Source organism: Manis pentadactyla, chromosome 14, assembly GCF_030020395.1.
Source record: "Manis pentadactyla isolate mManPen7 chromosome 14, mManPen7.hap1, whole genome shotgun sequence".
Lineage (NCBI taxonomy): Eukaryota > Metazoa > Chordata > Mammalia > Pholidota > Manidae > Manis > Manis pentadactyla.
This window is the reverse complement of record NC_080032.1, coordinates 81,525,177-81,550,717: the sequence shown is the minus strand read 5'-3', so window position 1 is coordinate 81,550,717 and position 25,541 is coordinate 81,525,177. Positions and strand designations below refer to the sequence as shown.

Sequence of the window (25,541 nt, the reverse complement as noted above, 5' to 3'; positions counted from 1 at the left end):
TGGAGTTCCTTTTCTCTTTGGAAGTGGTTTTTTTCCTCTGTCCCTGGGTTCTGAAGCTGTTCTGTGGTGTCATAGACCCCAAAAACCTAAAGAAGACCTCTTTTCTTAGAAAAGGCACACATTCAACATTTGGCATACAGTTTCAGGGTGTTCACGGAGCCTCTGAAACCCATTCATGGATTCTGGCTTAAGAATCGCTGTCTCTTCTGACCTCTTCCACTCACTCAAAAGCGAAGGTTGGCAAACTATAGGCCGTGAACCAGATTCAACTTGCTGCCTGCATTGCACACAAAGTCTTATTAGAATACAGCCGTGCACATTCTGTCATGGATGGTCTCTGCTTTCATGCCACAAGGGCATGGCTGAATAGTTGCCACAGAGACCGTCAGCCCTGCGAAGTCTAAAATATTCACCATCTGGCTTTTCACAGAAAAGTCTTGCTGACGCCTGTTCTGGCGCCCTTAGCCTCAGTTCGTGAAGTAGTACAAAACTAGAAGCTCTACCACGTATTTAACTTCTATATGAGATGTTTTTATAAGAAGAGAGTCTGTTCTTCTAAGTATGATTTGACTATATGAGAATTGCATGTTGAATAACATCCTTATTTTTCCATCCAGATCCTATCCCCGGAGGCTGTAATTTGGAGTTTGACTTAGATATTGATCCCAACATTTACTTGGAGTATGATTTCTTTGAAACAACCATCAAATTTGCCCCAGCGAACCTAGGCTATGCAAGGTCTGTCTGTCTCCTAACTCCTCTAACTGCTTTTAGGACACCATGCGAGCAGTTGTATAATTCAGTGAACTCTTTCAAAATCCATAGCTCTCATCAGTACAATTGAACTGTTTGTTTTTTGGAATGGAAGTAATTTAAACATCATAACTAATACTTGAGCTGTCACTTACTTAACATTGTTCCCTCTCGTTCTTAGGGAGAGCCAGATGTTGAGTCTTTATTATGAGCTTAGAAGTACATCTTAGATTCTGTAAGAGTTTTAAATGTGTAAAGCATTCTACATCTGTGAAACACCCTCACATTTTTGTAATGATTTTAGTATCTTAATTAAAACTCTCCCCTAGTTTCTCCTTTATTAGTTATGGTAGTTAACATTTGAGTAACATCTGAATGCTCCCCAAGCATCATCCATAGTGCTGAATGTTCTCTGTTCTTTGTAGTTTAATCCTATTTTATTAAGAAGAGGCAGTTGTTCTACTTGATAGCGAGCTTCCCTAAGGGTTACTGAGATTAAGTGATTTGCACACATACCTGCAGCTAACAAATGGCCAACTGACATTAGCCATACTGCCTCTCAGTGTTTCTTTTCCTCATAATGCCAAAATTAGAATCCTTGTTGCAAAAGTTTGAAATTAGAGCTTTGGTTCCTTTTTATAGATGGGATGTGCACCACAAGAGACTGATGTCTGGTTTTGTTGGTTGACTTTAGAGGCACAGATCCTCCATCATGTGACCTTGGGACAGGACAAGATTCTAGGTGGAGGCTGCAGTATGATGTCTATCAGTATTTTCTTCCTGAGAATGACCTTGCTGAAGAGGACTTCCTAAATCATCTGCAGAGAATGACTGAGGTACCTCAGGTGAAGGCCAATGCTATCAAGGTAAATCTGATTCTCACAATGTGCATGGCCGGATTGTGACACCTTTATAAGAGTTGAGAAACTAGCAGGAGCTTATTTCTTTACTGTTTTCTTGATTTACTGGGATTCTGATTTTATTCTCTTTATTCTGCTATTTGGGGAGTCTTTGCTGGTGACATCCCAAAGTAATGTTGGTCTTTGAGGAGATGCATGTGAATTTTGTTACTTTTCAGTGTAGCCACTTACGTGGCCTAGTAATCTGGAGCTATGAATGATACATTTCTATGTATTCCCATAACTATTAGATTTAAAATTTTGGCAAATATGAAGGTTATAGTGTTTTGGGAAAACATAATGAGAAGTTATTTAAGGATATGCACATGGTCATTAATAGTTAAACCCAGACTCAGATTCTCTAACTTGGAGCAAAAATTTTCTCTTAGCTTTTGAAGCCCCGTAAATTCTTCCTGCTCCAAGTGTGGGCTTGGGCCAGCAACATCGGCATCACCTGGGAGTTTGCTAGAGCTGCCAACTCCTAGGCTCTACTCCAGACCTACCGAATCACAATTTCCATTTTATGAGATCCCCGGGTGATTCCTACGCATGTTAAATTTGAGGCTCATGCTGTACATTTTTGTGGAAGGCTAGGTTTTATCTTTATGTCTTGAAAGGTGCCTGATAGCAGTCTAACATACAAGGTCATCCTTCAATCTAATGGTAGGTGCGTTCTAAATAGCATTTACACATTGTTATCTATTTTACTTAAATTATTAACATTTAAGAATGCAGAAAGCTTAGAACAATTTTGTGTAAGAATTTATCAGGACATACAAACTGTAGGATGATCTTTGGACAAAGCTAAATGGATGGCTGTATGTTTCAACCAACAATTATAATTTAATGTTACGATTTAACATCATACATAGGTGGGATTGTAATAGAATAGGTTTTATTTTTTTAACCTAAACACTAATCACATGGTGTCTTTGGCTTCAGGTGGTTACTCTAACAGCTAATGACAAGACAAGTGTTTCCTTTTCCTCCCTCCGTGGACAAGATGTCATTTATAATGTCATTGTTTGGGACCCACTTCTAAATACATCTGCTGCTTATGTTCCTGCTCACACATATGCTTGCAGCTTTGATGCAGTGGAGGATAATTGTTCTTCCCTTGGTGAGTATATGGATTTCAACTTTGAACATTCTTCTTTGGCTTTGCAGTCTACATCAACTAATACAGAACTTAAGAATATTAAAAAATAGATTTTTCAAGTCTTCATTTGTTCATTCATTCAACAAATGCCTGCATCACTCCACTCTCAGTTCTAGGCACTGGGTACAGCAGTGAGCAAAACAGACAGCATACCTGTCCTCTCTGAGCATATATTTTAGTGGGGGGGAAGAGACAGAAGATAAATTTGGAAAATATAACTTATGTGAGCAAGTGCTGAGCGCTAAGAAGCAAAAATTCAGTAGGAAAAGAAGAGCGCAGGTGGCGGTGACAGAGGAATTTGAAGTGGCTTGGCCAGGGACGTCCTCGCTGTGAAGACAACCTTTGAGGAGAGACCCCAGGCGACGCAGGGAGGCACATATCTGGGATCCATGCCAGGCCGAGAGAACAGCTGGGCAAAGACCCTCAGCTGGGGGCCTGCCTGGTGTGCTTGAAGACTGGGAGCAAGAACAAGTCTGAAGTGGCTGCAGGAGGGCACCAGGTACAGGGCAGGGGGCTCACCCATGGCCTGGCAGGTCATAGGACAGGCTCCAGCTTTTTATTTTTTTATTTTTTTATTTTGGTATCATTAATCTACAATTACATGAAGGACATTATGTTTACTAGGCTCCCCCCCTTCACCAAGTCCCCCTCACATCCCCATTCACAGTCACTGTCCATCAACATAGTAAGATGCTGTAGAATCACTACTTGTCTTCTCTGTGTTGCACAGCCCTCCCCGTGCCCCCCACACACACTATACATGCTAATCGTAATGCCCCCTTTCTTTTTTTCCTGCCCTGATCCCTCCCTTCCCACCCGTCCTCCCCAGTCCCTTTCCCTTTGGTAGCTATTAGTCCATTCTTGGGTTCTGTGCTTCTGCTTTTTTGTTCCTTCAGTTTTCTTTTGTTCTTATACTCCACATATGAGTGAAATCATTTGGTACTTGTCTTTCTCCACCTGGCTTATTTTACTGAGCATAATACCCTCTAGCTCCATCCATGTTGTTGCAAATGGTAGGATTTGTTTTTTTCTTATGGCTGAGTAATATTCCATTGTGTATATGTACCACATCTTCTTTATCCATTCATCTACTGATGGACACTTAGGCTGCTTCCATATCTTGGCTATTGTAAATAGTGCAGCGATAAACATAGGGGTGCATCTGTCTTTTTCAAACTGGAGTGCTGCATTCTTGGGGTAAATTCCTAGAAGTGGAATTCCTGGGTCAAATGGTATTTCTATTTTGAGCATTTTGAGGAACCTCCATACTGCTTTCCACAATGGTTGAACTAATTTACATTCCCACCAGCAGTGTAGGAGGGTTCCCCTTTCTCCACAGCCTCGCCAACATTTGTTGTTGTTTGTCTTTTGGATGGCAGCCATCCTTACTGGTGTGAGGTGATACCTCATTGTAGTTTTAATTTGCATTTCTCTGATGACAAGCGATGTGGAGCATATTTTCATGTGTCTGTTGGCCATCTGAATTTCTTCTTTAGAGAACTGTCTATTCACCTCCTCTGCCCATTTTTTAATTGGATTATTTGCTTTTTGTTTGTTGAGGTGTGTGAGCTCTTTATATGTTTTGGATGTCAACCCTTTATCGGATCTGTAATTTACGAATATATTCTCCCATATTGTAGGATACCTTTTTGTTCTATTGATGGTGTCCTTTGCTGTACAGAAGCTTTTCAGCTTGATATAGTACCTTTTGTTCATTTTTGCATTTGTTTACCTTGCCCAGGGAGATATGTTCAAGAAGAGGTCACTCATGTTTATGTCTAAAAGATTTTTGCCTATGTTTTTTTCTAAGAGTTTTATGGTTTCATGACTTACATTCAAGTCTTTGATCCATTTCAAATTTACTTTTGTGTATGGGGTTAGACAGTGATCCAGTTTCATTCTCTTACATGTAGCTGTCCAGTTTTGCCAGCACCATCTGTTGAAGAGACTGTCATTTCCCCATTGTATGTCCATGGCCCCTTTATTGAATATTAGTTGACCATATATGTTTTGGTTAATGTTTGGAGTCTGTATTCTGTTCCATTAGTCTGTGGCTCTGTTCTTGTGCCAGTACCAAATTGTCTTGATTACTGTGGCTTTGTAGTAGAGCTTGAACTTGGGGAGTGAGCTCCCCCCCCACTTTATTCTTCTTTCTCAGGATTGCTTTAGCTATTCAGGGTCTTTGGTGTTTCCATATGAATTTTTGAACTATTTGTTCCAGTTCATTGAAGAATGCTGTTGGTAATTTGATAGGGATTGCATCGAATCTGTATATTGCTTTGGGCAGGATGGCCATTTTGACGATATTAATTCTTCCTAGCCAGGAGCATGGGATGAGTTTCCATTTGTTAGTGTCCCCTTTAATTTCTCTTAAGAGTGTCTTATAGTTTTCAGGGTATAGGTCTTTCACTTCTTTGGTTAGGTTTATTCCTAGGTATTTTATCCTTTTTGATGCTATTGTGAATGGAATTGTTTTCCTGATTTCTCTTTCTGTTGGTTCATTGTTAGTGTATAGGAAAGCTACAGATTTCTGTGTGTTAATTTTGTATCCTGCAACATTGCTGTATTCCGATATCAGTTCTAGTAGTTTTGGGGTGGAGTCTTTAGGGTTTTTTATGTACAATATCATGTCATCTGCAAATAGTGACAGTTTAACTTCTTCTTTACCAATCTGGATTCCTTGTATTTCTTTGTTTTGTCTAATTGCCGTGGCTAGGACCTCCAGTACTATGTTAAATAACAGTGGGGAGAGTGGGCATCCCTGTCTAGTTCCCGATCTCAGAGGAAATGCTTTCAGCTTCTCGCTGTCCAATATAATGTTGGCTGTGGGTTTATCATATATGGCCTTTATTATGTTGAGGTACTTGCCCTCTATGCCCATTTTGTTGAGAGTTTTTATCATGAAAGGATGTTGAATTTTATCGAATGCTTTTTCAGCATCTATGGAGATGATCATGTGGTTTTTGTCTTTCTTTTTGTTGATGTGGTGGATGATGTTGATGGACTTTCGAATGTTGTACCATCCTTGCATCCCTGGGATGAATCCCACTTGGTCATGGTGTATGATCCTTTTGATGTATTTTTGAATTTGGTTTGCTAATATTTTGTTGAGTATTTTTGCATCTACGTTCATCAGGGATATTGGTCTGTAGTTTTCTTTTTTGCCTGGTTTTGGTATTAGGGTGATGTTGGCTTCATAGAATGAGTTTGGGAGTATTCCCTCCTCTTCTATTTTTTGGAAAACTTTAAGGAGAATGGGTATTATATCTTCTCTGTATGTCTGATAAAATTCCGAGGTAAATCCATCTGGCCCGGGGGTTTTGTTCTTTGATAGTTTTTTGATTACCGCTTCAATTTCGTTGCTGGTAATTGGTCTGTTTAGATTTTCTGTTTCTTTCTGGGTCAGTCTTGAAAGGTTGTATTTTTCTAGGAAGTTGTCTATTTCTCCTAGGTTTCCCAGCTTGTTAGCATATAGGTTTTCATAGTACTCTCTAATAATTCTTTGTATTTCTGTGGGGTCCATCGTGATTTTTCCTTTCTCGTTTCTGATACTGATGATTTGTGTTGACTCTCTTTTCTTCTTAATAAGTCTGGCTAGAGGCTTATCTATTTTGTTTATTTTCTTGAAGAACCAGCTCTTGGTTTCATTGATTTTTTCTATTATTTTATTCTTCTCAATTTTATTTATTTCTTCTCTGATCTTTATTATGTCCCTCCTTCTGCTGACTTTAGGCCTCATTTGTTCTTCTTTTTCCAATTTCGATAATTGTGACATTAGACCATTCATTTGGGATTGCTCTTCCTTCTTTAAATATGCCTGGATTGCTATATACTTTCCTCTTAAGACTGCTTTTGCTGCATCCCACAGAAGTTGGGGCTTTGTGTTGTTGTTGTCATTTGTTTCCATATATTGCTGGATCTCCATTTTGATTTGGTCATTGATCCATTGATTATTTAGGAGCGTGTTGTTAAGCCTCCATGTGTTTGTGAGCCTTTTTTTGTACAATTTATTTCTAGTTTTATGCCTTTGTGGTCTGAAAAGTTGGTTGGTAGGATTTCAATCTTTTGGAGTTTACTGAGGCTCTTTTTGTGGCCTAGTATGTGGTCTATTCTGGAGAATGTTCCATGTGCACTTGAGAAGAATGTGTATCCTGTTGCTTTTGGATGTAGAGTTCTGTAGATGTCTATTAGGTCATCTGTTCTAGTGTGTTGTTCAGTGCCTCTGTGTCCTTACTTATTTTCTGTCTAGTGGATCTGTCCTTTGGAATGAGTGGTGTGTTGATGTCTCCCAGAATGAATGCATTGCATTCTATTTCCTCCTTTAGTTCTGTTAGTATTTGTTTCAGATATGTTGGTGCTTCTGTATTGGTGCATATATATTTATAATGGTTATATCCTCTTGTTGGACTGAGCCCTTTATCATTATGTAATGTCCTTCTTTATCTTTTGTTACTTTCTTTATTTTGAAGTCTATTTTGTCTGATACTAGTATTGTAACACTTGCTTTTTTCTCTCTGTTGTTTGCATGAAATATCTTTTTCCATCCCTTGACTTTAAGTCTGTGCATGTCTTTGGGTTTGAGGTGAGTCTTTTGTAAGCAGCATATGGATGGGTCTTGCTTTTTTACCCATTCTATTACTCTGTGTCTTTTTATTGATGCATTCAGTCCATTTACATTTAGGATGATTATTGAAAGGTATGTACTTATTGCCATTGCAGGCTTTAAGTTTGTGGTTACCAAAGGTTCAAGGTTAGCTTCTTTACTATCTTACTGTCTAACTTAACTCACTTATTGAGCTATTATAAACACGGTCTGATGATTCTTTATTTCTCTCCCTTCTTATTCCTCCTCCTCCCTTCTTCATATGTTGGGTGTTTTGTTCTGTGCTCTTTTTAGGAGTGCTCCCATCTAGAGCAGTCCCTGTAAGATGCCCTGTAGAGGTGGTTTGTGGGAGGCAAATTCCCTCAACTTTTGCTTATCTGGGAATTGTTTAATCCCTCCTTCATATTTAAATGATAATCGTGCTGGATACAGTAGTCTTGGTTCAAGGCCCTTCTGTTTCATTGCATTAAGTATATCATGCCATTCTCTTCTGGCCTGTAGGGTTTCTGTTGAGAAGTCTGATGATAGCCTGATGGGTTTTCCTTTGTAGGTGATCTTTTTTTTCTTTCTGGCTGCCTTTAATACTTTGTCCTTGTCTTTGATCTTTGCCATTTTACTTATTATGTGTCTTGGTGTTGCCCTCCTTGGATCCCTTGTCATGGGAGTTCTTTGTACCTCTGTGGTCTGAGATGCCATTTCCTCCCCTAGTTTGGGGAAGTTTTCAGCAATTAATTCTTCAAAGACACTTTCTATCCCTTTTTCTCTCTCTTCTTCTTCTGGTACCCCTATAATGCGGATATTGTTCCGTTTTGATTGGTCACTCAGCTCTCTTAGAGTTCTTTCATTCCTGGAGATCCTTTTATCTCTCTCTGCATCAGCTTCTCTGCGTTCCTGTTCTCTGTTTTTTGGTCCATTAATGGTCTCTTGCATCTCGTCCATTCTGTTTTGAAGTCCTTCCAGAGCTTGTTTTATTCTGTATTCTCCCTCCTTAGTTCTTGCATATTTCTCTGCAAGTCCATCAGCATGGTTATGACTTTTGTTTTGAATTCTTTTTCAGGAAGACTGGCTAAATCTATCTCCCCAGGTTCCTTCTCAGGGGAAGATGTAGAAGATGTTGAAGCTGTCTGGGTTAGTCTGGTCTGCATCAAATTTTTTGCCTTTTCATGTTGATAGGTGCAATGGTGAGCTATTGACTGTCAGCTGGGAGAGCCAAGTCTTTCCACTGGCTACTGGCCTTTCTTTACTGGGACAACTGCGACCCCTAGTGGCTTGTGTTGGGCAATTGCGTGTAGGCTGGGTCTGTATCTTGCCCGGCCGGTATGGAGGAAGCTCCCTTGCTGTGGGCGTGGCCAGCCTCAGGCTGCTGCTCTGCTATGGCAGGGCCCTGGGGGGTAATGGACGGGAGGCTGTTTGGCTGTTTATCTCCGTGAGGGGTCTCATAGCTGTTGCCCAGGGGGTTAGTGCGCCCGGAATTCCCTGGAATTTCCAGCTGCTGGACTGTGACCCGGGTTGCTTCCATCCAGCCGTGGGGTCCCTGTCCCTTTAAGACTTTCAAAAAGCACTCGCTTTTCTTTGTCCCAGGGGCGCCGGTCTCAGGGACCCGCTCACCAGTCTTGCTGTCCTGCTTCCCTAGTTCCAGCACCCCACGCATGCACTGTGTCTGCACTCTGGCCCGGATGGCTGGGGCTGGGTGCTCGGCAGTCCTGGGCTCCGTCTCCCTCCCGCTCTGACTCCTCTCCTCCCGCCGGGAGCTGGGGGGAGGGGCGCTCGGGTCCCGCCGGGCCGGGGCTTGTATCTTACCCCTTTCACCAGGTGCTGGGCTCTCGCAGGTGTGGATGTGGTCTGGATGTTTGTTGTCCTGTGTCTTCTGGTCTCTCTTTTAGGATTAGTTGCATTTGTTGTATTTTCAAAAATATGTATGTTTTAGGGGGAGATTCCCACTGTCCTACTCACGCCGCCATCTTGGCTCCCTATCGGGCTCCAGCTTTTATTTGGAGTCAAGTGGACAGGCGTGGGAGGCTTAGAGCAGATAGTGCCCTGACGACAGTGTGTAGGTTGAATGGTGGCATTGGTGCTGTGGGGTCATTCTGTGTGTGCATGTTTAACATTTTATTTTGAAATAGTTTTGCAGAAAAAGTGCAAAAATAGTACAAAGAATTTCTGCATAATCTTCCCCAAGATTCCTCAAATGTCAACATATTCTGTTGCATGCTTTTTATTTTCTGTCTATAATGTGTCCTTCATCTTTCCTCCTCTCTCTCTTTCACACACACACACACACACACACAGTACTCTTTCTTTTACTACTTTTTTACTCTTCTGTTTATTTCTTCTGTAACCATAGTAAAATGATTGATATCACAAAACTAACAATGATAATACAGTACTGTTATTTAAACTACAGATGTTGTCAGATTTCACTAGTTATTGCACGAATGTCTTTTATAAGCCAAAAAAAAAAAAACTACCTTTTTTTTCTTGTCCAGGATCCACTTGAAGATCACACCATTGCATTTTAACTGACACATTTCTCTAGTTTTCTATGATCTGGAACAATCCTTCAGTCCAGTTTTGTCTTTCAAGACCTTGACCTTTTTTTTTTTTTTTTTTTTTTTTTTTAATAATTATTTTTTATTGAAGGGTAGTTGACACACAGTATTACATTACATGAGTTTCAAGTGTACAACACAGTGGTAGAACATTTATATACATAATTCTAGGTTCCAGCTATCACCCTACCAGGCTGTTACAATATCTTGACTATATTCCTTATGCTATACATTACATCCCGGTTACTTATTTATTTTACCATTGGAAGTCTGTCCTTTTTTTTTTTTTTTTTTTTTTGTGAGGGCATCTCTCATATTTATTGATCAAATGGTTGTTAACGACAATAAAATTCTGTATAGGGGAGTCAATGCTCAATGCACAATCATTAATCCACCCCAAGCCTAATTTTCGTCAGTCTCCAATCTTCTGAGGCATAACAAACAAGTTCTTACATGTAGAACAAATTCTTACATAATGAATAAGTTACATAGTGAACAGTACAAGGGCAGTCATCACAGAAACTTTCGGTTTTGCTCATGCATTATGAACTCTAAACAGTCAGTTCAAATATGAATACTCATTTGGTTTTTATACTTGATTTATATGTGGATACCACATTTCTCTCTTTATTATTATTATTTTTAATAAAATGCTGAAGTGGTAGGTAGATACAAGATAAAGGTAGAAAACATAGTTTAGTGTTGTAAGAGAGCAAATGTAGATGATCAGGTGTGTGCCTGTAGACTATGTGTTAATCCAAGCTAGACCAGGGCAATAAAACATCCACGTATGCAGAAGATTTCTCTCAGAACGGGGGGGTGAGGTTCTAAGCCTCACCTCTGTTGATCCCCAATTTCTCACCTGTTGGCCCCCCTGCGACTGTGCCTGTCTTAGGTTGTTCCTCCCTTGAGGAATCTTACCCGTCTCTGGCTAACCAGTCATCTTCCGGGGCCATACAGGGAAATGTGAAGTTGGTAAGTGAGAGAGAAGCCTTATTGTTTGAAAAAGTTAGCTTTTTACTTCTTTGCATATTTATGCCCTGTGGCTTCTATGCCCAGCATTTGTCTTGAGGTATCTTTACCACTTGGAAGAATTATGATACTCGGTAAATTTGATATGAGGCACGAATTCTATTTAAGGGTTGTAATTAGGAAGGAAGAAGAAAAGCTATAGAAGTAGCAGGCGGAAGAAAACATGGGAAGATTGATTATTTCTTTGATATATCTTCTTGTAGAGTAACTTCAGCATGTATAGGTTTTAAGCTACTACTTAAATTGCACACACACATTAACATAATAGGAGTATAGTTACATAACCAAAGCATATCTGTAATTACCAGCCACCTCCAGTGAGACCAAGAAAACCAGTTAGGCACCCTAGGCATTTGTGAAAACTTATCTATGATATGGTGGAAGACCTTGACCTTTTTGAGAAGTACAGGCTATTTATTTTCTTAGAATTTGGGTTTGTCTGATGTTTCATTGTGCTTGAATTCATATTATGCATTTTTAGCAGGAATACAAAAAAAGTGATGTCCTTTTCGGGAGGCACTTAATATCTGTTCCGTTACTGGTGGTACCTTGATTATTTGGTTAGTGGTGTCTGCCACATTTTTCCACTGTAAAGTAACTATTTTTCCCTTTAAGTATTTTGTGGGGAGATACTTTAAGTGCAGGGAAATATCCCCTTGTCAAATTTTCACTTGTTTTAGCATCCTATGATCCTTGCCTGAAACCTTTATTACTAGGTGGTTGCCAAATGGCATTTTCTAATTTCATAATTCCTTTTATGTTTATTAGTTGGTAGTCTCCATAAGGAGAAGTTTTCCTTTTCCCTATTTACTTAGTCATATATTATATATATATACACGAACCTATGGATTCTTATTTAACTCTCTGAGTTACAGTCCATCACTATCATTATTATTGTTCAGATTGTCCCAGATTTGACCAATTCGTGGCTGCATATATTTTGAAATAAAGCCAATAATATTTGCTGGTGGATTGGATGAGGGTTTTGAGAGAAAGAGGGGTAATGGGTGACTACTATGTTTGGCCTGAGCAATAGAGAGGTTAAGCAGCCATTCACTGAGGTGGGGAAGGCTGTTGTGGGGCAGGTTTGAGAGGACATACCAAGGGTTTTTTTTTAGACATATTTAGTCTGAGAACCCTATTAAGCATTCAAATGGAGATGTTGAATTGACAATCGATTATACGTCTGCTGGAATTCAAGGAAGAGGTCTGGGCTGGAGATCACCTTGGAAGTCATCAGATTAAGTAGATGACGTTTAAGGCCATGGATTGGATGGTACCACGTGTGGATGATGTTGAAAATGGAGGGGGTTTGAGGACAGAGCTCTGGGTACTCCCAGGAAATCAAAGAAGATCTCAGCAAGCAGAATGAGAAGGAGCAGCCAGGGTGGTCAAAGCAAAGCGGTTCTTTTTGAAGATAAGGCAGGGAAGCGTTTAGAGGAAGAAAGAAGGGTCAGCTGCTGGAAGGCCGGCTAAGAAAGAGACTGGACAATGACTACTGGCTTTAGCAGCATGGAAGCCGTGGGTCAGTGAGAGCCATGTCAGTGGGGCAACCAGCGTGGTAAGAGCCGACAGAGTATGTTCAAGAACAAATAGGAGACCCAGGAATGGACTAACAGTTACCAAAGGGAAAGGGACTGGGGAGGGTGGGTGGGAAGGGAGGGACAAGGGGGGAAAGGGGGCATTACAATTAGCGGACATAATGTAGGGGTGGGGGGCACGGGGAGGCCTGTGCAACACAGAGAAGACAAGTAGTGATTCTACATCTTACTACGCTGATGGACAGTGACTGTAATGGGGGGGGGGGACTTGATGATGGGGGGAGTCTGGTAACCATAATGTTGCTCATGTAATTGTAGATTAATGATACCAAAATTAAAAAATGAAAAAAAAAATAAGAAAGGACAGATAGGAAAGAAATTATAGGAGTTTAAACAGATCTTTCAAGTTTTACTCTAAAGAATAATGTCAAGCAGTTGTGTTTGAGCTGGGGGTTAGGGTTCCCTCTGCTCTGCTAGAGCTGTATCCCACCCTGCCTTCCTCTGCCACCCCCAGGATCCCTGAGATACTGTGTAAGAGGCCCAGGCAGCGAAAAGTTCTGTTTTTGACTGATAGCCTGAATCCTGACTGGGTTCCTCTGTTCCCTTTCCCTTGAACCCTTTGCCCCAGAGCCCCTCTTACCCCTGGGTGGCTGTTGTTCCGTGTTAGGCTGAAGGGAAGGGAGCTCTGACCCTGTCGGTCCTCAGCCTCAAGTTGACCCAGCAACCTAGTGGTGTCCGTCCTATTGCTTTCATTTTCAAGTGTGGTGCATCTGAGGACACTTCCCTGAGCTTGGAGTAAGGAAGATGGACCACATTGCCTTTTAATTAAAACCTTGGCTTGTGTATCCTAACCTGCAGGGATGATTAAAGCCCCTCTAAATTTTGACTGTCTTCTGTCCTCCCATTCGCCCCTTTGTCTTCATTGTCCCCAAAAGTGACTGCCTGTTTCGTCTCTTGTGTTGTCTCTAGATTCTGCTTCTTATGAAAGCTTCTCCCCTCTGCGGTTTTGCTTGTACAGTTTTTCTCTCCTCTTTTCCCGGTACTGGGATAGGAGGTTCTGTTTAGTTCCTCTCCGCTGTCTCGTGCCACAGCAGAATATCTAACTGTGCATATCAGTTATATTGGGTTGAAAGACCTTGTTATCTTGGTGATTATACTTGCTGGCAACTTACACTAGATTTGCATCTGAAAAAAAAAAAAGAACCCCAGAGAACTCTGGTTTGGGTATAAAGATTGAATCCTAGAACAGCCATCAGCCACAGGTCTGAAATGAGTGGTGGGTGGTACTTTTATCTTTCATTTCATCTTTCTTTTGGGCTCTTCATTCTCAGAAAAACTGAAACGTAGGCCTGTATCACACCTGCAGATTCTGGTCTTCTATCTTGTGTTTCTTTTTTTTCTTTCTGGTTTTGCTTTTATTTGTACTTACCTTATGCCGAATTTATTCCTGGGCCATAAGTTTCTGTTTCTTCAGTTTCTTCTGGGATACCTTTTTCTTCTGTGCCACCGCCTCTTCTGGTTTAGGAACAGTCTGCTCTTTTTCAGCAAGGATCATGTCAGCATGGCAGGGAGAGCTCCTAGGTGGGTTAATCCAGCCACGAGCTCTGTAATTTCTGTGCTGCATTCTGGGGACTTTGTTTACCGGATATGCTCAATGACCAGAGACTCTATGTCCAAACCTTTAAGTTCAGCATTATTTCTGCATTTTTAAGCAGGTGCAGTAAAAATTCAACACTCTTTTTGGGCCACTGACCCAGTGCTTTAAGTTCAGCATTACTTTCTGCATTTTTAAGCAGGTGCAGTGAAAATTCAACACTCTTTTTGGGCCACTGTCCACCCTCACTGTCAGCCCGGGCACACCGACCGACCCCACCATTGTAGTGGTGGAATGGCACACATTGCTTCTGTACAGTGACGTCCTTCAGACGCTGGGTGGCTTTTCAGTTATGCATACCCTTGATGGCCTGGGCAATTTCACAAGTGTTCTTAAGGTCAACATGAAGATTGGAGCCTCTTGATTTGCATGATTTTTTTGTGGGGCTTTCTGGGTCAAGTGAATAGTGAACCATTCTCTGAGATCCCCTCAGGCCACTTATGGGAAGAGCTATCTTGTGTTTCTTACTGAAATGTTGATCTGGTGGTATCTCCCTCTGATCCGTTAAGGATTTGATGCATTTTGATTTGTGGTAGGTTTGTAATATTTTTCATGTAAGATTGTATAGGTGTTACTTTTTTGTTTTTAATTTAGGGATTATTTTCTTCTGTTATGTTTTTGTTTTTAATTTAGGAATTATTTTCTTGTGTTCACCCCAAGGCGGTGTGACAGTGGTGAATTTAGTGAGCATATTTTCTCTTCAGTAAGCTATGTCTTTCCATTCAAGTTATTTGTATGTATTTATGTCTATTAAGGATCATGGGATTTTGGGATTCTTTGGTATCATGAAGCTTATTGTGTTTTATAGTTAGTTATAAAGCTACATTTTTTTCCCCAAAGGAATATGAAAAATTAAGATTGATAATAATTTGTTCATCTGTGACCTTTAGTGTAATACATGTTCTTTTATTATAATGTGAGTTTTGGTTAAAATTTTTTTATTATGAAACTTTTCAATGAACCTCCATATACCAGTTATTCAGCCTTAACAATTTTGATTCATGGCCATTATCTTTTTTCATATATACCTTCCTGTGCCTCTGCCTCCCCACCCTCCTTTATCACTGGATTTAAAAAATTTTTATTTTTAAAGTGGCTAAGAATTTTTATTGAGGTACATTCAACAAAACACACAAATCTTAGTGTATAGCTTGATGAGTTTTGCCATGTATGTACATCACCCAGGCATGTCACCCATGACATGTATGTATGTCCACCCTGGGTGTAACCATCACCCAGGTCAAGACACCAAACATTCTCCCTAATTCCCCCCCTTCACCTATTTCCCCCATCCGTCCACCCCACTCTCCTATGGCAACCACAGCCTGTTCTCTGTGTTTATGAGTCTCTTTCTGTTCTATTGGTGCCTAGACCTAGAGGTATGATATCGCTGGATTTTAAAAAATAAAATCCCTGACCATGATTTTACTCACAAAATTTCAGTATATATATATCTTAAAAACATGTGCTGTTTAAAAAAAATAGAGTCACAGTATCATCAACACAAGTTTCAATTAAAAATATTGAAGATAATTTCTCAATAGCATCAAATTAATAGCCAGTGTTTATATTTCCCCAATTGTTTTTTAGATTGTTTTGTTTGAATCTTGGTTTAGATGATGTCTGTACATTGTGTTTAGCTCGTGTGTCTTTGAAATCTCTTCCAATCCATGGTTCTGCTCTTGCTGCCTTCTTTTTTTCCTAGAAGAAACAGTTACTTGTTTTAAGCCACACTTACTCTTTCCCCAACCCCCCCACCCCCAAAAAAGAAGAACATACCGTAGGTAGTGTTGCCTACCTCTGTCAGGACGCATGTATTGTCTGGTTCCTGATTTTGTTTTAGCAGAAGCCACTGATACTCATTGCCCACATAGAATAATTCATTAGCGGGTAGCAAGGGTATTTTTTCAATCAGTTTATAATTTGTATGCATGGAATAAATTATTGTTGGCTCCCTCTGCTTTTTTCATGAAACTTCGTTCTATTAATTAAATACAAAGTATGCAATGTTGTCTTATCTATTAAATTTTCATTATTTCCAGGAAGAGTATCTACCAAAGTGTTCTTCACTCTGCTTGCCCTGCTTGGTCTCTTCATTTGTTTCTTTGGGCACAGATTCTGGAAAACAGGTATTATGCCCGATGTGGCTGCCATTTACATGCCCTATGGTCTTTTTATACATTCTCCTGGGGAATTTAAGACCTGTCAGGAGAGTACGCAACTGCTTGTCGCCACTATCTTCATAGATTTGTGGCCGAGTTCTTCTAGTAAAGATTTTACTCAGTCGCTCTGCGTTTGTATTTTTCCTTTTCTCAGCAATGGAATGCACTTTCCCCTTATTAAGAGGGGAACATAATTTGATTTGCACAATGAACTTCAATGGCTAGATCAGCTAGTTGACTAAAGATAACTGAGGTTAGAAATTACTAGGATGTCTGTAAAAACGTGTGGATTTTAGTGGTGGAGATCAATGTGGTTTTGCGTAAGTCAAGCTGCAGGGCTGTGGTATACAGTAAGATTGAAATATCTACTTAGTCCTGGGAGGTTCAGATAGCATATAGCATCTCTACAGTCTGCTCAGTGAAACACCGTGGAGGGAGTAGAATATGGAACCCCCCCATCCACGCGCATGTGTTCCAAGACCCTCAGTGGATGCCTGAAACCGTGCATAGTACCACACCCTGTATATCCTGTATTCTTCCCCGTACATACACATGATAAAGTTTAATTTATAAATGAGGCACAGTAAGATTAATAACAATAGCTAATAATAAAATAGAACAATTATAACAATATGCAATAAAAGTTATGTGAAAGTGGTCTTTTTCTTGGACTCCCTCAGAATATCATACTGGACTGCACTCACACTTCCTGTGATGATGAGAGATGATAAAATGCCTAGTGATGAGATGAAGTGAGGTGAATGATGTAGGTCTTACGACCTAGGGTTAGACTCCTGTTGACCTTCTGCTTATAGGTCAGAAGGAGGATCATCCGCTTCCACACCTTGATTGACCAAGGGGGACTAAAACCGTGGAGACGACGCTGTGGATGGGGGAGACTTCTATATAAATTATGCTCACTGAATTGATTTCAATTATTTGGGCTGCCTTTTTTGTAATTAATGTTTGCAATTTATTTTAAAAACCTTATTTAATTCATTAACAAGGAATAAATGGAGCATCAGAGGGAGGGTGCCCCTAACCCTGATCTCATGAAACTCTTTAAACTTGTTTTAATGAATTGTGTGAAATAGCAACTCCTTTTCCTCCATTACTATACTTTTTTTCTTGATTGAGAATATTGTAATAAATACTTAATTCCTCAAAGTGTAGAATGATTCTTAACAAAGAGTTTAATTGCTGAACTGTAGGCCAGCCCCCAGCAATCCTGCCAGATGTTTTAAGGGATGAAGACAATGGTTGGTTGTTCATCCTAACAAAAAAAGGATGAATTAAAAGAATATGTAAAAATTGCTTTTTGCTTTGCAATACTTTGTTGTTTTTTTTTAATCTTTCACATTTTCTTTTTGCTCATGTAATGAAATTGAATGTGTGATTTCTGATTGAGCACAATGACAAAAGTACTTCTCTTCTTTTAAGTAGAAAGTATAAATATATTAAAATGAGCTAGGAAATTAACAATTAACAACTTAACAATTGAAATTGACCTATAAACAAGAAAGCATATTCTAAAGTTAATACTTTAATATTGTATCTGTTCAATAATAATAGTAATATTTACTCCCAATGATTTCTACATTTCTCCTTTTAAATATTTCTCATCTCTGAATGCCTTATGTAAATTCTGGGAGCTTAAGCATGTATTTCTAGATTAGATGTTTGAATTGCAATGTAAAAAGATAACTAACCATAGCTTTTTTTTTTTTTCTGGTGGTTTTCTGCTAGAATTATTCTTCATAGGCTTTATCTTCGTGGGATTCTTCTTTTATATACTGATTGCAAGACTGACAGCTCTTAAGTATGATGGTGAGTGAAAATAATGTAGTCCGGGTGTCCAGAAAGGAACATGCTGTGTTTGCCCTCCAGCTCTCCTTCTCCAGTCTGACCAGTGTGTGTGTGACATCCTGTTGTATGTGTAAAATAGTGGACAACCTACATCCTAAACATCTTTTCCAAATTACTCATTCAGACCTCTCCTGGGTTTTTCATTTGCGTGGCAAATTCCTTCATACTTAGGGAACTGAAGGGCCATGTTGATGATAAACCTGTGTCCCAGCCATGTGGCATACTGAAGATACGAGATTTATAATGATCACAGTGTTCATTTTCTTTACCGTAAAACAAACACAATGCCTCCTTCCTTGTCGTGTTGAACAGCTCGCTTGCCACCCCTGCTCCCCTTCTCTGATTTATAGGTCGTGCCATAGCACGCCTGTCCCTTGTCCTGGGAGGCTTAGCTCCCCTGCTGGTTTCCGCGGCTCAAACCACCCCCTGCCCAGAGAAGGCCTCCCCGTGCTGGGTTCTTGGTGCCACTGAAGAACCCTTGGTGCCTGACCAGCAGAAAGGCTCGGGTTGGCTCCAGGAAGGATGCTGTGCCTAAAGCCTGGGGCAGGACGGCTGCCCCCGACCAAACCGGTTTTCTCTCTGCTCTGTGCAGTCCGTCTGATTCTGACCGCCATTGCTGGAAGCGTCGGTGGGATCGTCCTGGTGGCTGCTTGGTGGCGATTTGGAGTCCTCACGCTCTGCATGCTGTGTGTGGGCCTGGTGCTGGGGTTCCTCGTCTCGGCTGTGACTTTCTTCACTCCACTGGGTAGGAGATGCACGCTGTTCTGTGCGTCCAGTTCATTGTGTGAAGGACGAATTTGGGCTGCTAGGTACAGTTACTGCGTCCTCGGGGACGCGGGGCCTTGTGGAGTCCTGGGAATCTGCCCTGATGTCGTGGCACTTCGGGAAAGGCCAACACCAGTATGAATCTCCGCCCCTCAAAGGCACCCTGTGTGGAGGAATTACGGAGTCCTTAGAGGTAGCTTTGTGCCTATTTGTTGTGATAAGGGCTGTGTGCTTCTGTTAGTTAGAAGGAGTGGAGGTAAAGGGGATTCTTAATACCTGGCATAGCTGTGGGTTTTGTTTTTTATTCCTTAAAGCCCTGGAACTCATTCTTCAAGTGAGTCTTAAACAGAAGACCAGTATATCCCACATATAAATCCGGTGCTGCTCTGATGGCAGCTGAGCTGGGGAGCCTGGTGCTTTGTCCCTGGTCTTCTTTTGCCCCCCTCATCCCAGCTCCCACCCTGGGCCAAACCCCACATGTTCGTAAGGTACCTACTTGTAGTCATCCTAGGGCAGTAGCACAAGTGTGGTCGCGGGGATTTTCTTTTAAATAATTCAATTTCTATCAGTTGTTTAAATTGGGTTAACTTGTCAGTTAACTTTCTTTTGTAGGGGAGGGAAGATTTTCCTTCTGCCCTACTAGGTTCTTTGGCTGGTCTAATAATTGGCAAAAGACAGATAAACAGGAGAAAGACAAATTTAATTCTGTATATACAGGAACCCCATAAAACTGAGATGCAGAGGCAGGCAGCTGAGGTTTAAATGCCATCCTGAGCTAAGGAAAGGATAGGGGCCTGGGACTTCAAAGAGGGGGAGAAAGGCACCCCACAGGAAGATAAGAAGAGCAGACCTTTGGTAATCAGATGTTTGCCCTGCCCCAAAGGTAGGTCTTTCCAGTAAGAAAGTTATCTCTGCCCATTGCTCTCTTTGTGGGCCAGGCCCCCTATTTATTTAAATTCTTTTAGGTGGTTAAGGGAGAGAGAAAAGTCTTTCCTGAATCTGCGGTGTCTTGATTACCTTCAGCTCAAAATAATCCACATGCCGAAGTGGTACTGGCATATCCTGCTTCTCTTCACTTTGTGGTTGGGCAATGACTTATATCTCCTGATTGTCAAAAATGTAAAAAAAAAAAAAAAAGGAGTATTTACCTTCCAGCCTACTGTATTCAGCTATTTCTTCTGTGATAATGTCTAGTTTTTGTACTGCAGTATCGGAAGACGACAGAAGTGTTAGCTGGAAGCCTGGCTGTCTCCTGAGGCTGTCAGCTCTGTGAGAGGCACTTAGCTCTCTGAAGACCTTAAGACCAGAAAGAACTGACACGCTGTGTTTCCTGAGTGTTGCGAGGCCCTTTGTTTTGATTTTTGCAAACCCAGAACCAAGTTGTCCCCCCAGACCCTCTGCAGATAGCTTTTCATCTAGATGGTCCAAAGCAAAGTAGCATTGTTTAGATTTGGCCAAATGACACATTTCACAGGGCTGTTTGTTGAAAATGCAGATGCAGGGCCCTGTTGCATCTGTGCTAAAAAACACGACTTAAGGAGGGCCCTCCCTTTTGGCTAATGCTTGGAGGACGGCAGGTTGTTAGGTTGGAATTTTTAGTAGTTAATGTGTTTATCTGTGAACAGCTCATCGCTCGAGGACAGTGAGTCTCTCCTTAACAATAGTAGATGCAAACTCATATTTTTAAGCATTAAAATTGGAAAAAAATTTGGCCACCCTCTTGGGTCTAATTAAATTACTACTGTTTTCACCTTATTCTGTGGCTAGCAAAGGGCTGATACACCGAAAGGGTCAGTCTTCCCGCGCCTGCATCATAGCTACTCTTCTTAATCCCCAGATTCCTTGAAAGACTTTTTTTTTGAAGCCATATGTGTATTGAGTGAAGGTTCATGTAGTTAAGCTAGAGAAGATGATCCTCTGTTCTCCCTGCAGCATGTAGCAGTTCACTGTCTGGAACGTGGGGTCCCCAGGTCAGGTCCTCCCACTGTGGAGCCCCATTCTTCCAGACGAGTCTCCGGATATAGGGCCAGAACCAGCAGACTGAATGATGGTGCCAGTGTCCGTATTAAATAACTGTCAGGCTTATATTCTTGCTATTTAAACTTAATTTATAAATAGGAGTTTGAATGTATTTGTCCTGGGTCACCTCAAGGTATCCTGCATTTTGGAGGCAGGTTTAGTAGAAGCCGCAAAGTGGTTACTCTTGTCTTTCCTGATGCATAAGGAAACCATATCTCCTAGAATGCAGTTGCTGGGCAGGAAATGCACTGATGGTAAAAATCTACTAAATGGGTTTTGTTGCTTATCCTGTGGGTGGTCCGTATGGTGAGCTCCAAATGTCATTTACTCATATTTTTTTACTTTGTGGGGCAAAATCATAGAATCATCCACATTTAGAGCTAGACAGGATAATCAGAGCTTGGAGATAAGTGGTTCCGTCTTCGCATTTTATGGGTTGGGAAACTGAAGCCCAGTATCACAGCAGGTGTGTGGGAGATCTTGAACACGTCTAGCCTCTTCTAACTTATCCTGGAAATAAATGCAGAGCATTTGCCTGCTTGCTTTTCCTCCCACCCCTCTACCTTCTAGGACACCTCCTTCAGAGGGGATCGTATTCATGGTTAAGTGAAAACAAATCAGAAATCATTTCTAATTGTCAGCATATTTCCCAGGCTGTTACTTTAAACCTTCAATGTACGTCTGTGTTTGGATGTTGAGAAAATGAAATTTAACTTGGTGGACCTGTTATTTACTCTTTCTTTCTTTCTTTCTGCTCTTTTCAGGAGACCTGAAGGTTTTTCGGGATGATGTCGTGTTCTGGGTGACCTTCTCTTGTATAGCAATTTTCATTCCAGTGGTTTTCATGTGCTGCCTAAGAATAGTAAGTGTTCATCAAGTTGAATGTATTCATTCCATGTCCTGGACCTTCAGTTGTTCACTTACTGCATCATTTTGCATTTCTTTACTAAGGAGAGCTGTATGATAACCTGCATCAGATGACTGATTTTAAATAGCCTTGTTACTGTAAAAGCAAGAGAAGTTCTAACTACAATTATCACAGTGTTTTTTTTTTTCATCAAGTGGAGCAGGTCTTCCCTGTCCATATGCTTCTAGCAGAGGGAACAGAGAAGGCAGGGCTTTTATCAGAATGTGACAGCCTTATGGACCCTTAGCTCAGCAGTCTCTCCAGAAGAATGCTTCTTTATCTAATGAGACTATTGTTGAAGCTTTTTCACAGGGAAGGTATTTTCTATGATAAGGTAAACTGTTTTAAGAATTCCCTATGGATGCCGAAGGTGTTTTCAGTCTATCTTTCTAGATAACCTTTGTTCAGCTCTAAGACTTGGTCCTTCTCCGTGTGCCCCGAGTGAGGAGAAGTGATTCCCTGTGACTGAGGCCCTGATGAGGGTTAGGAACTGGTTTTTCTACCAGTGGCAATGCTGACTGGCTCCACTCTTCCACAGCTGAACATCCTGACTTGCGGATTCACCGGCGCCTATTCAGTGGTCTTGGCTGTTGACAGTTACGTATACACAGGCCTTTCTTACATCACTTTGAACGTACTCAAGAGAGCCCTCAACTCGGATTTCCGCAGAGCTTTCACGTATGAGCCTTTCCAAACTAATGGTAAGACTCCAAATCCACGCACAGAGCCACGGTCCCGAAGGAATACTGGCCCGCCTATCCTAACGAGAGCACTTGGTCATCTACCAAGTGAACTTCACTAAGAAATTTCTTAAGTGGGATTAGACTTAGGTTTACCTGATCAACTCCCAGTTCTAAGAAAAATGCTGAGCATAAAGCTGTTGGGCACCTTATGGGTTGGGGTGGGATAAAGGTTGAGAATGAAAGTCGTGTTTTTTAAAGTTATTCCCAACCTCCTTTTAAGATGCATGTTATTTGCTAATGGAAAGTGAAAGAGACTTTCTATCAGTAAGCGTATTGTTCCCTCAGTTGTAAGATCCTACCAATGAAAGATTTTCCATTTTTTTGAAGAAAAAGAACTTTTTGAATAAAAATAAATGACTACTAAATTTAATGTTCCCAAAGATTGTAAGATGTGTTGGTTTCAGAAATGTTAAAATAAGGAGGATGGCAAAGCAATCTTATAATTGGAGGCCTAAAGCACAGCCATGATTGCTAAGTCATTTGAGGGCAGATCTTTCCACCTCTTTCCTGCTCCTGCCCTCATTGAATGAGAAGTCGATGGCAGAGACCTTGAAATCCACATGCCTTGGAAGTTTTACATACAAGACAATATTTTGCTAAGCCTTTTACTAGAAGCTCAGTACAATTTGTCGAATCTCTTCATGCATTTCTATATCCACTCTGTGAGTGGGGTGGGGCCCATATAGAGTGAAATGGGGAAAAAAAGAGAGCATGGAGGCCTCTAATGTTCCATGATGGACATCTGTGAGGTGTGATCACTGCCTTCTCTGGAAAAACACAACCAGCGACAACCAACCATGCCTGTGGACGCTGGTCATAAAGTATTGGCTTGCGCAGGATCCACACAACTGGTTCTTTGGCAGCCTGTATGGACTTTGACGTGCCTGTATTAGAAAATTCCTATTTCCAAATATAAGACTGTAGCCTCCTCACTCATTCCTTTGCTTGTGAGGAAATACACAACCATTTGGACAAAGTCAGCAGAAAGTCTAATATTACTGAGCAAGGTTGACAGGTTTAGACTGTGAAAGGTTTAAGTATTAAGGCTCTAAAATAACAAGAGTTCAAACGGTACTTTTCTACTGTTTTTTAGACTTTATTATCCTGGCTGTGTGGGGGATGCTGGCTGTAAGTGGAATTACATTACAGATTCGAAGAGAAAGAGGGCGACCGTCTTTCCCCCCCCACCCATACAAGTTATGGAAGCGAGAGAAGGAACGCAGAGTGACGAACATTCTGGATCCTAGCCACCACGTCCCTCCATTGAGAGAGAGGCTCGGTGGCCGATTAGCCCAGATCAAAGAGCTCTTTCAGAAGGAACAGCCAACTGGAGAGAGAACTCCCCTGCTTCTCTAGATGCTAGAGGGCTTGGTCAGTGTGATCTTGACGTACAGCCCAGGCTCGGCTTCAGCTGTGCTGCGTATGCCCAGCCTGCTTCAGCCATCGCCTGAGCAAGTCTGATAAGAAAAGAGCTTCTGTATCTGTGCATTGCATGGTATCCTGGTGTCTTATTGATACATGGTAAGCGTGTGGCAGGGAGATTATGGTAATTCTAAGTAAGAGAGAGAAAGGTGACCAAAAAGTTAGTGGTAGGGAAGTTTTCCTTATTTTTAAACCTTTTGGTTTATAAATATATGATCAACTTATTCCATTAAAGATACACTAAAAAAAAAAAAAGATTAAAAAAAGAGTGATTCTCCTGTAAGCCCTGGTGTTTCTCTATAAGCCCATGAACCGTCCTATCACCTGAGTCTGTCTAAACTTATGGGGGTTGGGGGGGCACAGAAGGGGGGTTTATTTAAGAGTTAGACTTCATTTGGCACTGTGTTCAGAGGTTTAGAGATTTGATATTGGGCCTTTGAACATCAGAATACTAAAGAAGAGTTAACTTATTTTTTACTAAAAGCGGTCAGATTTACTTAGCTGCATCTTTCTAAGTATTATATATTATCAGGAGGTACCTTTCTTCTTTTATTCCATTGTGGGAAAATATACATTTCCCATATCAATCATTTTTAAGCATGTTATTCAGGAGGTACCCTTTGTTTTATACTTTTATTGCTTAAAATGGTAATTTAAATAGTTAAATCATTTCAGTCACTTGAAAATAGATCATTTATACAGATGATAGAACTATTATATGGATGACATTTCCAAATAATGGCCTGTGTTTTCTATCAGGGCCTTTTAAAATCACGTTGACGGCTGATCTTGAATTTAAACTGCATTAGATGACATGAATTGTTTTGTTTCTGGAAATAAATTGGCTCCTATCTTAATCTATAGTCTCATTAGTAAGGAAATCTTTTAAATATTTGCATCGTGTAGTTCTTTCTGCTAAGTTAGTTGTTAAGTAGCATTGATAGAAAATGCAGTTTCAAACATTTCTCCTCTGTGAAGCTGTGGTCAGATCTGTGTTTCAAGGTGATGAGGAGGGAGTCGGAAAGACTCAGGCACTTAGTGAAACTGCTTTTAATTAGGACCTTGGATTCAGTAAGGAGAGTCCCATTGGTTTTGACTCTTTTTTTCCACCAGAAGAAAGCCCTGGGCTGCTGCTTTTCTCTTTCACTGTCAGAACTCCTGCCTCCGGTCAGACGCCTTTGATTTCAAGCTGGTGGCTCTGACCCGGCTGAGCGATAGTGAGGCCAGTTGTAGTTGCCGCGTATACACGTTTGTGAGTTAACCACTATTTAAATGATGCTGCTTTAAAGTTTTTTTCAAAGTACAATAGATTTTTGAAGTTTCAGGTAAGTGGAAAATTCTCAGCTTCCACGTTTGTATTTTGGAAAGGCTGAAACATACTGAAAAAAGAAAACTAATTTTTGCTTTCAAAAAGTATAGATACTTTCTTTACTATTTATTCTGTAATCCTCACTGTTTATATAACTT

General features: G+C 40.8%; 1 protein-coding gene and 1 pseudogene across 3 annotated transcripts in view; one reads left to right on the top strand and one right to left on the bottom strand.

Moving 5' to 3' along the window:
• The window catches only part of TM7SF3 (transmembrane 7 superfamily member 3), a 37,666-nt gene extending 12,733 nt beyond the window's left edge, over positions 1-24,933 (top strand). For 2 of the 3 annotated variants that reach the window (XM_036889392.2, XM_036889389.2), the window contains 9 exons: positions 618-738; positions 1,448-1,619; positions 2,595-2,772; positions 16,233-16,319; positions 18,099-18,179; positions 18,811-18,963; positions 21,767-21,864; positions 22,448-22,610; positions 23,746-24,933. In XM_036889392.2, coding sequence (XP_036745287.2) covers positions 618-738; positions 1,448-1,619; positions 2,595-2,772; positions 16,233-16,319; positions 18,099-18,179; positions 18,811-18,963; positions 21,767-21,864; positions 22,448-22,610; positions 23,746-24,008 — 1,316 coding nt within the window. In that variant the 3' untranslated portion in view covers positions 24,009-24,933. The remainder of the gene's footprint in view (positions 1-617; positions 739-1,447; positions 1,620-2,594; positions 2,773-16,232; positions 16,320-18,098; positions 18,180-18,810; positions 18,964-21,766; positions 21,865-22,447; positions 22,611-23,745) is intronic. The other variant, XM_036889391.2, reaches the window with a different exon arrangement.
• Positions 12,930-14,753, bottom strand: LOC118914452 (60S ribosomal protein L17-like; annotated as a pseudogene).
• Positions 24,934-25,541: the final 608 nt, after the last annotated feature.